The sequence below is a fragment of the Balaenoptera musculus genome, chromosome 13, assembly GCF_009873245.2.
Source record: "Balaenoptera musculus isolate JJ_BM4_2016_0621 chromosome 13, mBalMus1.pri.v3, whole genome shotgun sequence".
Taxonomy (NCBI): domain Eukaryota; kingdom Metazoa; phylum Chordata; class Mammalia; order Artiodactyla; family Balaenopteridae; genus Balaenoptera; species Balaenoptera musculus.
The window spans coordinates 71,283,653-71,299,408 of NC_045797.1; the positions used below are offsets into that span (position 1 = coordinate 71,283,653).

General features: G+C 37.2%; 1 protein-coding gene across 1 annotated transcript in view; it reads right to left on the bottom strand.

The window, feature by feature from the left end:
• Positions 1 to 15,756, bottom strand: part of NCOA1 (nuclear receptor coactivator 1) — a 258,345-nt gene that overhangs the window by 71,910 nt on the left and 170,679 nt on the right. The window contains 4 exon segments of the mRNA XM_036872881.1: positions 1,403 to 1,543; positions 6,351 to 6,446; positions 7,739 to 7,918; positions 9,884 to 10,061. Of these exon segments, the coding sequence (XP_036728776.1) occupies positions 1,403 to 1,543; positions 6,351 to 6,446; positions 7,739 to 7,918; positions 9,884 to 10,061 (595 nt within the window).

A 15,756-nucleotide genomic window follows, 5' to 3' on the forward strand; every position in this document is an offset into this window, starting at 1 on the left:
GAGTATCATATACTGCAGCATTTTAGGCAATGAGTGAAGACAGTGCTCTGAGTCTCCCACTTACGCAAAAGTCAAGTGCTATTGCTGGTAGAGGGAGTCACAAAGTTTGCAACCAGCGGATGGCATTAACTGCTTTCTGTAATGATTTCCAAACCTGACTGCACTTCAGGATTGCCTGGGGAACTTCTCGGTCATATCCACTGACATACTACCTTTGGGGATGGTAACAGTCTAGTAAGAGGCCAACTGAAGAACCATTAGTCTTTCGGAAGCTGTCCCAGAAGTAAACAGACTAGTGAGATTCATACAGATGGCTTCCTGAAAAAAAAAGAAATCAAGCTGCTTCCTTCACATACCATTAGGAAGCAGCTGACCTAAAATGGAATGAATGGAAAATCATCTGTAAACTTAAGAAACCTAACGGGAAAATGTTAAAATTAAGAAAGGTGATGGAATAATGAAAAATATTTTAAAAATTGTTTTTCAGGAACAGCCATACAAAGAGTCTCTTTCCAGACAAACTATTTACTTAGAGATTACAGAATAAATTACACTGGGAAAGGTGTATTAGGCTACCATAATTACATGACAATATTTTAAAATATATCAGAACCCCTTATCTCTGAATCTTTACAAACTTTCTGGCCTTCACTCTCAGTTAATTTTCCCTATCTTTCCTATAATACTGTTAAGTTCCTTAAGGGCAGGGAATATACTTGTTTCATATTCCCATAGTACTTACTATGACACAGCAGTTGTTCAATTATTAATTAATAATTTCATATGACATATTTTTAACTTGAAACTTCAACCTGAGTCAGGTACTGTAACAGTCATGAAGTAAACATGCATGATATAGATCTGTATTATCTAGAAGCCCTCTGACATGCCTGTTCTGCTGGGAGTGATCGTCAAAAGCCAGACAAAAATATCACTTCCTCTCTAAAGCCATCCCTGATTCTCCAAGTCAGAATTAATTTTTTTCTTCTTTGGTTATACCTCTTTTATAGCCCAGGCCACACTGATCTTTAAAACTGTCATATATCCTCCTAACAGATTTTGAGCTCCTGGAGGGCAAAACCCTGCCTTGTCATCACTGTATCCCTGGCACCTTACATAGTGTTCTATGTATGTGAGGAACTTGATATGTGTCTGCTGAATGAATGAATGAATGAATGAGTGAGTGACCACCACATGATATCCTGTTCTTTAAAATGTGCATCCCAAAATTCAGGATCGACTCATGAATTACTTTGCTTACCCACTTCTTCCTTCCTAAAACTGATTATTGCAAAAACTGTAATTTGGAGAAAATACTTATCAAGCCATAAATTCTATATAAATTATTCAATATTAATAAAGAGCAAGGTTAATGAAAATAGCTGAGAGAGAAAAACCTTACCTTCTTGAAATAGTTGTCTGGCATAAGATGGCTCTCTGCCTTGAGGTTGGAAAAAAGCATAAATGCACTTCCTCACTAAATCCTCCCAGCCAGTTCTGCCAGCAGCTCTCAGGGAACTAGTATCAATAGAGATGATTTTACCTATACAAAGAATGAAAGTTTACATTTATGATAGCCTCCTGATACAAGTCATTCATGTTTCAAAACTAACAACTGCATCTAAAAAATATTCTGCCACCTCTCAAATGTTTAATGGACAAAAGCACTATTAATTTTTATTACATATGGTAACGGAATATATCAGTGACATGATAATACAAAATTGTTTTTGCCTTGGAGTGTGTTATATTATATCCTAAAATTCAATACCCATCAAGTAGTAAAGTCATATCATAAAGACCTGAAGCTGCAGAGACTAATGTAGGTCAAACTCCTCTGGCTTGCTCTTTGGATCCTGCTCTCTACATATACTAATGATTGGATCACCTATGGGGGATGGGAGGCAGAGATGAAATATATTATTTTGGTTTAAATTAATTTCCAATAATTAAGTGAAGAGAGTATGAGAAAGTAAGGAAGCCTTTCCTTTCCTACCTCCTCTTGGGCTATAGACAATATTGCATTTAAGAATAAAGATTGAAGGCAAAAAAAGGACAATCAGAAAAAGATAAGTGAGAACATTAAGATCTGCTAGGCATTCTGCAAACAGAACATAATGCTTTATAAAATTTAGTGGTGATCTGACATTGTTATCACATTTGAACAAGTCTCCTAAATGACTATGGAAGAATTCAGGCAAATTATTTCTTAATCAGGAGCCAATTAATCCAGTTTGTGATTATTCAGATCTGTTTTATTTTATTTTTTATGCAATCTTATATTCACACAAAGTAATATAGGTAACATATGTGTGTGTATATATATATATATAAATTAAGAATTAGATTAATAAGATGAAAACTTACAAAGCCCCATCCAACTTCAAAACTTGAACATTACCAATATCATCAATATTATTCAATTATGTGTGTACTCCTCACTTGTCACATCCCTCTGTCTTTACATTCTCCTGTCTATCTAGATTGTTCCCAGTTTTTTGTCATTACAATCAATACTGCTATGAATATCTTTCACATTTTCCATAGTGCATGTGTGTAAGAGTTTCTCTAGAGTACATATGTACGAATAGAACTGTTGAGTCACAGGTTATGTGAATGTTCAACTTTATAATATTGAACTGTTTTCCAGAAACTTATATAAGAGTTACTGTTAATCCAACATCCATTCCATCACTTGGTACTGTTGGGCTTCTTTATTTTTTACAATTAGTAGTTGAAAAATGGTTATGGTCTAACTTTGTATTTCCCTGATTAATGAGGTTGAATATTTTTCATGTTTATTCACCACTCAAGTTTCCTCTTCTGTGAATGCCTGGTTGTCTTTTCCTCATCTTCCCTTTTTTCACACAATCAACTCAAATCTATTGTACTGTTTGTGCCTCTTCATTTTAACTAATCCTTTCTTTATATATTTCTCTTGGTTTGTTTAGAAATAAAGTATTTATTAGACCTCTTTAATGTAGGGTCTTGAATCTAATATAACCAAGTATGTCTGATCAGGTTGTCACCCAAGTCTTGGCATAAATGTAGAAAGAAAATAAATTAAAACTTAAATGAGGGAATTTTTGTTATTTTAGAACAGTTTGGGGAAAGTCTGATGAACACTGTGATTGAAACTATAGATAATTTCAGATTTTCTAAGAGTTTTAACCATTCAATCTTTGTCTCATCACATAAGAGACTAAGAGTTCATTATAGCAGAGAATCCACTGTTATATAATCTTCAAATGCAATAATACTCCTCATATGCAGTGACTAAGCGAGGCATGTGTGTTTGTGTTTATGTGTTCAAGGTCAGTATTAACCCACATGAGAGCAAGGACGTCTGTAATTGTGGGACTGGAGGGGAGAAAGTGATTAAATTATCAGTAATGGTAACAAATGATCAGTAATGCAATGAGTATCTTAGGAGAGAATCATAAATAGGTTGATTTAGAATACTTCTCCTTGCTAGAGGAAAGTTTAACCAACCAACCAAACAAATAAACCACTGTTCAACATTTCCTGGTAGAAAACTTCTTCTTTTTTTTAAGGGACATGAACCACTCCATGTAGAGTTGAAAGCACTACTAAAACTTAAGGAATTAAATATCTAATACTTATTATATAGCTAGTTTATTATTTTTTATCTAATTGAACTCTATGGTATGATGCTAATTTTACATTTTAAGAATACTTCAGGGAAGCAGCCGCATAGCAGCGGGCGGGAGATCAGCTCGGTGCTCTGTGACCACCTAGACGGGTGGGGTAGGGAGGGTGGGAGGGAGGGAGATGCAAGAGGGAAGAGATATGGGGACATATGTATATGTATAACTGATTCACTTTGTTATAAAGCAGAAACTAACACACCATTGTAAAGCAATTATACTCTAATAAAGATGTTAAAAAAAAAAGAATACTTCATATTTTTCTGGCATCTTTCTATTTTCTTTATATTTTCTCTGGTATCTTTTGTGTAAGAAGTGTGTGCAGTACAGTGATGCCCTTTAAATAGTGCGTTGGTGGAAGGCAATGCAATATAAAGAAAGAGTTCTATATTAGGGCCTAAAGATGTCTGCCCTCAGCAATTAGCTGCCTGGTTTTAGAAAAGTCACCATTCCCTCATTTGTAAAATGGACAGGCTAAATTCTGTAATCTCTGAGGTTCCCTCTAGATTTATAATTACTTTATGAGCCAGAGCTTAATTTTTTAATTTTTATAAGTTTATTCTAAAATAAAGTATATCTAAGCTTTTAATGCTGGGTCCTTGGTCAGAAACAAAACTACCAGTTATAACACTGTTCCTATGGAAAAATACAGTCTTCTTTAAAACAATCTAATTTAGGATTCAATTTATAGAAATGCAATACGAGGAAAAGCTGAAATATACTGTTCCTAAATTATCCTCATAATTTTTAGGCCTCCCTTGTCTCCCACATTTATTCTGTGGCCTAACCATCACCCCTTTCCAACAGGCTTTTATTCTGCTATCTCTCAAACCCTTGTTCGGTTTTACTGACACAAAAGACCAGCTATATTTTTTAATAGACCCTATCTTTCCTTCATGCAATAATATTTTGGATTTTCAATAAGGGTTTATTAAATTTTTCCAGTGTTGTTCATTGGTGGAAAGTGGAAAGGAATGTGTACATGGTAGACTCAAAAAGTGAATGAATAAAGGTATTGGAATTGATCATTACTACCCTTAGATGCTGTAATTGTTGCTGTAAGGGTAGTAATTGATCATTACTGTAATAGATGCTGTAAGGGTAGTAATTGATCATTACCACCCTTAGATATCAAGCTCCTAGACATTCTCTTTGTTGTGTTCTATTGGGTTGGCCAAAAAGTGCGTTCGGGTTTTTCTGTAAGATGTAACGGAAAACCTGAACAAACTTTTTGGCCAAACCAATATTTTCTGCCCTAATTTATCCCCACCTACTCTTTAGTAAGAGCAGTTGGGAGTTTATCTTTAAGAACACAAGAATAAAGCACACAGTACAGGAATATTAGATTTCTGGGACTAAAAAATTAATAAATATTGTAACAGGATCTTGTAAACAATGGTAAAGTGAAAAAGTACGTTAAAACTAAACTTTCACAAAGAATAAAGTTAAAAAAATAAAATAAAATAAAATTTAGTCGAAATGATTTTTTAAATCTTGGTCTGCTAAAAAATCTGTCTGTAGTATCTAACTCTATTTTAAGACTAGAGTGGTAAGTAACACATATACAATTCTGATTGATGTAAAAGTATGAAAACCTAACGTGACAAAGTGAAGATAAGATTAAACAATATAGGGGAATTCCCTGGTGGTCCAGTGGTTAAGGCTCTGCACTTCCACTGCAGGGGGCACGGGTTTGATCCCTGGTCGGGGAACTGAGATCCTGTATGCCGCGTGGTGCAGCCAAAAAATTTTAAAAATTTAAGAAATTTTAAAAATTAACAAAAAAGATTAAACAGTATATGAGAAATACTTTATAAATTATAAAGAACAGTAACAATTTGTTTTTGCTGAAAATCAAATCTGAAGTAGGCCTTTAAAAAGAAGGACTTATTTTCAGGTACGCTCACAATTACTCCCTTTGTGGCTCTACTGCCCTTCTTCCAGTTCTAACATACTCCTCTGTCTCAGGGCTTTTTGCAGCTCTGCCTCCTCAGTCAGGAGCACCCATTCTGCACCATGCCCCATGCCCAACGCGCCCTTCCAACACCCACACTTTGCACAGCTGGCACAGCCTCATCCTTTGGGGCCTAGGGGCGCGATATCAGCTTGACAGGCCTTCTGTTAACCAGCTAATTTTAAAATAGGACCTCCCTATTAGCTTCCCTTATACCATTTCACACCTTTTCCATCAAAAAAGTACAAATCTGTAATTACATCATTGCTTTTTGCTCAATCAGGTACACCCTGAGCAATCACACATAGTGACAGGCACTTCTAGGAATTCAATCAGTATGTGCTGAATAAATTTAAAGACAAAGAATAAAGGAAAAAGGAAATAGCCAGATACATTTATGCACAATATTAAAACCACTTCTTTGTATCTGTTTATAAATAAATACATTAATATCTACATTGCCAAATTTTTTTCCATAGATTATGAAAAATAATTTATAATCAGAATATAGATGTGCATAATTACAAAATAATGTTCTCCCCAGCACCCTGCCATAACAATGATGACAGTATCTAAAATGCACAGTATCAAGACCACATTGGAAATGTTTTCTGTACAGGACTAGTGAACAGAAGCTGAACAGCAGAGAACAGAGGGACACAATTAGTTTTAAGGGCATAGTCACATCATGAATACTGATAGAACATTCTGAACTTTGCAGCTAGTACCTGTAGTATCTTGCTTGGTCATAAAGGATTCTACACCCGTAATAGCTGGAGGCCGAGGTAATCTCCGTGCAATACAAATCAAACATGACTGGAAATCTGCCCAAAACAAGAAGGGGAAATTGAAGGAAAGAGGGTAGAAAGCGGTTCACATCTACCACCTGCCATTAATGGTTTTTATAAAAACAGTACATGTTATATGATCTGACACAATATTGGAGTCACTCTGATCTAATAGTATAATATTAGAAATAAAATTGCTCGCAACTAAAAACTGGCAGCTCCAGGTAGAGATCTAGTTAGAATAAATTATCCCTTCCCATTGAATGTTCTTACATAAACTAGAGGAGACTGATGCATCTCAAGTACTTGGATGAAAACAACTTGAAGAAGTAGTTTTGGCTACATTTAAGCAACATAGTGGTTTATAAAATACAGTTTTTTAGTCCGTTTCCTATATTCATTAATGGCTACAAAGATTATTCCTATAACCACTGTGCAGATAATAATTTATCATATGAAAAAAACATTTAACTGTTTCTGAAGAAGCATTATTTTGCCCTTGACAGAGGACTTCTATGTTTTTAGGATCTGTAATTTTTTTTGCAAGTCCCATTTCCAAATTTTTTTAAGAGGTTACACGCAATATCACACAACTAAATAAGAATTTCAGTCATATAAGACAGGCTTGCATGTGTATTTTGTAAAAAGTCCCCAGTTGATTGTGTCACCCATGCCCTGGTGAGACTCACTACATACACGGCCTTTTTTGCATCTGACTGACTTCTCGGCTGCTACCTACCCTAGTCCTTACTCCAATTTCCAATTTGTGGTGTTCTTAACTTAGGTTAGTTTAAGCTTGCATGGAAAACTCATCCACTGTAACAAATTTAACTAATACCATGTTCATACCCTGTTCATATTAGAGCTTCAGCTGTGTTTTCATCTGTTCATAAGCTTTCTCCTTATAAATTACCTTGTATGGCCTCAAAAATGCTAACTCTATTCTCCAGTGTTCCGTACACTCTAAGCTTGAAACTTTCTAAAAATCAGAGCTGTTCAACAGCCTGCTGCATCTGGTACATTTCCAACTGGCAGCAGTTAGTTACAGCTCTTATTTCTAGGCAGCAAGTTGGTTTGAATTTGACATTTTAGTGGGAATGTCAGCTTAAAACTGAGGATTTGGGGGCATTTTAAATGGGTAATTCTAGATGCTAGCAATTTTTTTCTTAAGTATTAAGAAATACAGAGCAAATTGAATTGCCACTATGATATATAATATAATAACCAAAAATACTATCTGAAGAAGGCAGTTTATAATCAACTTCCTCTCTGTTCCTAAAACCTTGGAAAAAGCAGTCAAACACCTTAAAATCACCCTTTGTCTTTACCTTCTCCATCCTCTTGAATTGATTTTGGCTGTGACACAGTGAAACACTGCATTACTTCATACCGCTGGCAAGCTTCCTGGTTCTCGGTGCCTGGCTCATCTGGAGGGTGAATTAGCATCCTGCAGTTAAAGGTATGGCTATTTCGTCGTGTTGCCTCTTGAGGCCAAGGAACTCCATTTACTGTGAAAGAAAAATTGATTATATGCCTGTGAAAAAGGTGAAAAAGTACAAACTGTGAAGATACAAAAGACATACCTTTACTCATCTGCTTAATTAGCTACTCAGATTAAAAGACAGACTTCCTCAGATCCAACATTATCCTGAGGGAATAGGATACTTATCTTCCTTAGCAAAGCTAAATGTTTACCAATTAGAAAAATGTAAAATTTTCAAGAAATTGTATAGGATTTCCTCCCTCAAAGATAAGGTCTTACAAATACCTTAATTCATTAACAGCTTTTATAAACAGATAAAAACAAAATTAAAAATTAATAGCTTTAAAAAGTTAATAGCTTATTGCTCTTTTGCTCAGAATTTTACAGCAGTTAATTAATGAGCTTTTCCACTTGTTTCCTGTTATACCCTGGCAATGAAAAAAATGACTGAAAATCACAGGTCTGTTGTTAGGCAAGGGTTTTAACCTGGTAGGCATGGATGCTTAAGGATGGCTTGCGTGTGTGTGCACATTTTTGGTTGGAGGAGTCAAAGTTTTTCAAATGAGCCTGTGACTCAAAAAAAATATTTAGAATAGACAGAGACCAATCTTGGTTTCTTAAATCATTTTTTCTTGCTCTTTATTTTATTTACACAGTCTGCATGCTACAATGCCTTGAATATAGTGGGTAATCATTACATAAAAATGACTGTTAAAACAGAAATGTTACCTGATTCAGTATAAGAAAAGTGAATTCAGTTATAGAGAAGATAACTGCACATTTCAAGTGAGAATCACTGTGTGGCGGGTCACCATTTCCCAGTTACAATGTTATATTCAAACCATGGTGGCAGTCAGAGGGGTTTTTCAGCTATTCAGCTCCCCATTCCCAACAGTTTTCTTACCGTAGACTCGCCGTTGAACCTCCTTCCTTTTTACTATCTCATCACTCTATAACTGTTAGAGGAAATCATGGAAACAAACCTATACTGGAGTAAGGAGTCTTGGTTCGTCTTTGAACTAGCTGTGAGTTTTGGGTTAATGACTTAATCTTTGCCTTGTCTTTAAAATAAAGCAATCCACTGTATTATCTCTAAAGTCACTTACACTCTAGAATTCTGTAACACATTAAGACCCCTTGGTAACTCAAGTATCAAACTAGCGATTTTAAGAGGAACAATTGTTTCAGGCTTCCAGTTACTATAAACACATACTACTCTTTTCCAAGAAGAAATAGGCTTCCACTTCATTGAGTGAACAACATAGAAAATTAAGAGCTATGGATAACATTTTATTTGCATGTTTCGTTTAGTTACATAGGATTTCTAGCCAAGACTCTCCCCCAACTTTTGGAGCACATACAGGCTAAAGACTAGGCACATGGTTTAGTGAACAGAACACAAGCTGGAAATCAGGCCCCATCCATACTCTCAGCTAGGCTCCTTTAGCAGTGAACAACCCATCCAACCATACTTAGAACTACTGAGTTGAAACCACTCACATCCAAAAAATGTTAATTTTAATAAGTATGTAATATGAAGGGTATTCCTTCCTCCCTCCTTACCCTCTTTCCTCTCTCCCTCCCTTCCTCCCTCCTTCCTTCCCTTTTTTCTTTTCTTTGAGCAAGGTGGTAGGATACATTATATACATTTGTCTCTTCCTTGTACATAATTAAAATTGAAAACAAAGGGAATTCCAAGCAGAAGCTTCTTGTGGCAAGGCAACTAACTGCTCTGCCTCCTAACACTGTCACATAATTGTGGCATAATCTAGAGGAAGAGGATAAAAGGAATGCTCTCTATCAGCTATTTGATGACACTCCTCCTCCATATTTAATCTCAGGCTGAAATTAAATTTTAAAATATTTTTAGTATGTTATTATATATATTAGGATAATACTATATATTATAAATATAATAATATATTATATATATTATGTGAAGGGAAGCTATAGAGAGTTCATATTCTTTTAAAAAACACATTCCTTTTACCTAGCGATTTTGGTAGCAGATTCTTCACAAATTCCGCATGATCACCCACATGCAGTATGCTGTAGACACTGGTATTCATTAATTCCTCCTGATTGTAACCCAAGTAGCTGGTCACATTTTCTGACACAAATACAATTCTCCCTTCACAGTTCACAACAAAGAAAAATCCATCCAAAGCCTGCAAAGCCAAAAAAACGATTAAGGGGTTATGGTTAAAAGAGAGAAGAAAAATACACATATACATTTCTCTACTGAAAAAGAGATTGGAAATATATGCCAACTTAAAAAAAGGGGGACTGAATAGAAGATTTAACATTGCATGTTCTCTGTGGAGGGAACAGGATTTTTAAACAGACTGTACACTCATGTTTCAAGTAGGCATCAATGAATATGTCAAACGTCTTCCTTGGAAAGAAATTTTATGGCAGCAAATGTGAAGTAAATGACTGACCCATTCAGTCAGTCATAAACATCTGTAAACTGTAGGTTAAGACCTGGTGTCTACCCTCAAGGAACTTGCAGTGGGGAGAGAGACATAAGCATAATAAAATACCAGTGAGAAATGCAGTATCAGAGCCATACACAGACTACTCTGTGAGCACAAAGACGGATACTTATTTGGGGTCGAGGTGGGGGGCAAAGAAAGGCTCCTTACAGACCCTGATCTGAGTTATAAAAGGCATAGTGGAAGAGGGGAGGAGGAATGAGGCAAGAACATTCTAGGCAGAGGAGAGAACATGGCACATAATGGAACAAAAAAGCCATTTGGAGCTGCAGGAGCACAAGGCACAGGCAGGCAGTGAGTCTGGAGAGGTGGACAGGAGCCAAATCACAGAGGGCCTTCTATGCACTGTGATGGAGCCACAGACCTCCAAAAGAAGATGTACATGCCCCAAGGGGACATAATATCCACAGGGGTGCAGGGAAAAGAAGCCGCAATCTCTATTTATAGCATAATCTAAAACATAAGGAAGAAATTAAGCTTAATTAACATATTGACACCCTGGTGCCTCACTCAGTCTAGTCACATATCACAAACCACGGAATCTGAGAGAAGATCCAGAATGCAGAGGTTGACAGCGGTACCTTATTTATTATCTTTCTGTTTATCGCAACATATTACAGTTTACTTGCTATAGAATGTATACAAGCAATAAAAACAAGACCTTTAAAAAGTAGAACATTTATAGAATTTTGTAACAAGACGTAACCACCCTTTGTATCATACAGGGGTTTGCTGGCTACTAGTGGCAAAAGACTTAAGCCATCCAGCAATGTTGATGGGCTACTCATTTTTGTTTTTGCAAAAGGTTAAGTGTCCCAAGTTTGCTGACCTTTTCTATGATGCTGGGTGCTAATGATAATATCCTACTAAGCAGGTATTTTCCAAATAATAAACACACCTAATTTTGTTCCTTCAGGGTAAAGATGAAATTTTAACAATGAATAAAAAATAAACTGCTTTCAAAAAGACACTTATGCTATAGAGATAGCACATGAAAATGGATGTTTTGAAATGTTACCACAGTCATAATTTTGTTGCTGAAAATGATGTACACCACTTATAAAAATTATCTTCTCAGTGTAAAACATTTAGAAACAAAACCTTTTCCCTGTGCAAAATTCCTCCAATAAGAGTTTCAATGGGCTTTAAAAACCTCTGTTTTAAAAAAGGAAAATTCAACTCCTTTTGATTAATTTGGAGAATCACTATTTGAGATCAAAAAAGATGGAATTCAGGGAATTCCCTGGAGGTCCAGTGGTTAGGACTCGGTGCTTTCATTGCCGGGGCAGGGGTTCAATCCCTGGTCAGGGAACTAAGATCCTGCAAGCTGCACAGCGTGGCCAAAAAAAAAAAAACAATGTTGAAATTTGAAGAAAAACCTTTGCATAATTGGTAGATAGGATTTCAAAATGAGTATCATGACTTAGTAAACTCATCCAATGATATATTTTTCCATTTGTATCTACCTCATTTTTGTGAGGTGTTTTTTACAGCTGATAATTTAAGCCAAATATTAAAATAAACTGAACTTGAAACTACATCTTCAAATCACTGCGTCCCAAAGCATTCAACCAAGATTTTAAAAAATAATGAAGTACAGCACTGTTCTCATTAAAAATACTGCTAATATTTTCTTTAACAAGAACAAAAAGAAATAAAACTATTTTTATTCCACCTGACTGTTGTGACTATTTTTCATTTAGTTCATAATGCAAAGAGGAGAGGGATGTGATTAATAATCTAAAAACCTCAACACTAGATAAACCCTTTGGTAAACTATTTTGGATTTAGATGAGCACAGGAAAGCACCCTCATATCTAATTGTTTTCTTAAAGTCAGATTAGCTATAAATTTCATAACAGGTGATCTATATATATATGTATATATATTTGTCTGGCAGTTTATATTAAAATAGGGATAACTGAAATACAGACATATTTTTTAAAAAGAAGATCTAAAAATTCTTTAAAATGTTCTTAGCTATTAATTGAATCAGTGTAAATACAATTTAACTTTCTTTTTTCTTTTTGGTCTCTTAAAAGAGTTTAATAAAGAACGGTTTGGGTATAACAAAGTATCATAGTTCAGAGCAAGAAACAGGATTGATATCAAAACACAGGCAAGTAAAAAAACTTGGCCATTTCATGGTGAACCACTTCCAAGGGCCACACCATCCAGCTTCTAAAGCACTACCTTCTTCTATTTTCCATCTAGTTTTCAGGGTGTCCTTTTTAGCTCCTTGCTCTCTGCCTCCCTAGTGACACTGTCTATCTTCAAAGCCACAGTTTCCCTTGCTTTTTTTTTTTTTATAAATTTATTGATATTATTTTATTTATTTTTGGTTGCCTTGGGTCTTCATTGCTGTGCACGGGCTTTCTCTAGTTGCAGCGAGTGGGGGCTACTCTTCGTTGTAGTGCGCGTACGTCTCATTGCGGTGGCTTCTCTTGTTGCGGAACACGGGCTCTAGGCATGTGGGCTTCAGTAGTTGTGGCTCGCGGGCTCTAGAGTGCAGGCTCAGTAGTTGTGGTGCACAGGCTTAGTTGCTCCACGGCATGTGGGATCTTCCCGGACCAGGGCTCGAACCTGTGTCCCCTGCATTGGCAGGTGGATTCTTAACCACTGTGCCACCAGGGAAGCCCTCCCTTGCTTTTTTCACTCTCCATGTCTGTCTCTATGTCTGGAAGTTATCCACTGTCTGCCGAGGGGCTGGGAGAGATTGAGACCCACTCCTGGGATCATCTCTACCCAATCTGAAGACTGTCCAGCAGTGGGCACAGGGCTGGTGGTGCAGACCTCGAGCACCAGCAAGGCCCAGGGATTCACCTGGACTACTCAGTGCAATTATTTTTAAGGCATTTGTGAAATCCAAAGGATTTAAACTTCCTTTGCAGTAGGCCTGGAGTCGCTGCAGTCTCCTGTTTCCACAGACTTTCTGGGACTTCTCCAAGTTCTCCCATTGACTGCACCTGACCTCACTGCCAAGCTGGGAAGTTATTCTAGTAGCTGGCTTCTGGAATATGCAGCTGGTCAGCCTTACAGGGAGTACAGAACTTTCACCAGGTCTCTGTTTGGCCTTGGTTACATGGACTCATCGTTTCCTCTGAGAAGTCTGGGCATCATATTTCTTTTGAGCTTCTCCAGAAAAGGTTGGCTTGGAAAGCAGGATAACAGAGGCTGCCCCACAGTTGCAGAGAGGTCCTGCTGAACTTCTCCTGAGATACAGACAGCCTGTCCTGTGCTAGAAAGGCGTATGTTTTGTTTTTTTTAATTATAAATGAAATAAAACTTAAAACTTTTTTTATGTATGAAAATTAAGTAGATAGTCTAAGATCTGCCAAAATCCCACCCCCAAGAGATGGGTAACATTTCAAGGAATCCTTTGAGACTATTCCTATGAATATACAAACATCTTTAATTTCTAAAAGTGTGTCTGATTAATATAACCTGCTAATACTTGTTCTTATCCTACAAGTTTCCCTCATATGTTGTGCATATAATTAACTTCCAAGTGTGCTCCTAGGAAGGAATCTTCCTGTTTCTCCAAGTCCTGACAGCTGGGCTGACACTGAGCTACACACAGGAGATGATAACAAATGCCACTCCATTCTGTACAGCATCATCAGTTGGAGGGGTTTTTCTCTCTACCCAGGATATCAGTCTTTGAAGAGGACCACGTTGGGTGTCAATGCAGGGTTCACACTGGCCAGGGCTTCTCACAGGGCCCTCGCTGTAAATGACTACACAAGCTTCACTAAGTAACACCGAAGTGTCAGTCACTGGACAAAGTTCTGGGAATAAAACACATATTCTCAACAATTTTATAGTCTCTGAAGGGAAAAAAACAAGTACGTGTAGTCACATTGTAGTACAATGGAGGAATTCATAAAGGTTAGGCACAGAGTGAAGCACCCAAATGGGCAAAGGGGTGACTGTTGTGGGTAAGGTTTCCTCGGAGGAGGCCACATGACACCTGAGCTGAGGCTTGAAGGACACAGCAGTAACTCGGGTGGGCGAGGGGTGGAAAGAACATTCAAAACGGAGGAAACAGCTCAGAGGTTTAAAAAAAGAAAGAAGAAATCACCTTGTACGTACTTGTCATATTTGTGTTATATTTAACAATAAAAAGTTTTTTTGAAAAAGCTTCAAGGAAAAGCCAAAAAAAAAAAGAAAGAAAAAAAGGCCACGGGGATCATCTCGAAGGCAATGTTTTTAAGCAGGAGACTGACACGATCTGCTTTAACAAAGATCCTTCTGGCAGGGGGTGTGGCATGTGCACTGGAAGCAAGCAGACAAACTGCAATGCTATTGTGATACTCCAGTTCAAATGCGAGCCCAAATCAAGGCAACGGCAGTGGAAGTGATGGAAGAGAACTCTACAGAGGCAGAACAAACAGCATTTGGTGATCTCTAGCAGCTGTGGGAACAAGCACTTGGGGTGATCCTTCATTAATGACTTTAGGGTTCTGGTAGATAAGTGCCTTTCCCTAACAAAGGGGATTCAAGCGGGAAAAAAAATCTAGTTTTTAACTTTTTGACGTTCCTTCTTTTTTCAAACAGGAGATAAAGGGATCAATTATAAATTTAGTTTTAGAAATGTTATATTTGAAATGACTGAGGAACTTTCTGGTAGAGATGTTCAAAAGGCAACAGGATATGATGAAAGGGAAGCTGTGAAAAGAGATATGGGCTAAAGACAGACATTTTTGACTTACAGGTACATACAGTATCATTTAGTTTTTGTTTAACTACAATCATCTTTTCCCCTTCCACAGAATATCCGATTTCCTTTGAGGAGTTAATTCTTCCCCATTTAATAGTCTCGTGGGATTCTTTTTTTTTTTTTTTTTTATACTTATACTTTTTTTTTTTAAGTTTATTTATTATTTATGGCTGTGTTGGGTCTTCGTTTCTGTGCGAGGGCTTTCTGTAGTTGTGGCAAGTGGGGGCCACTCTTCATCGCGGTGCGTGGGCCTCTCACTATCACGGCCTCTCTTGTTGCGGAGCACAGGCTCCAGATGCGCAGGCTCAGTAATTGTGGCTCACGGGCTTAGTTGCTCCGCGGCATATGGGATCTTCCCGGACCAGGGCTCGAACCCGTGTCCCCTGCATTGGCAGGCAGACTCCCAACCACTGCGCCACCAGGGAAGCCCCCATGGGATTCTTAATCAGGCCATTGGGAAACTTCCTCCCTAAATGTGAGCCTTGAGAATTACAAAAAGAACGAACATGGCTGGAACACATTCATTCTGGCAGCCGGGCACTGTCCAGATGGGTCTTTTGAAGAGACCATTCATACAGTTTCTGCTTTCTAGCCTCCATAAGATGCCTTGGTTTCACCTTATTTCTAAGCACAGTTCTGTGGTATCCA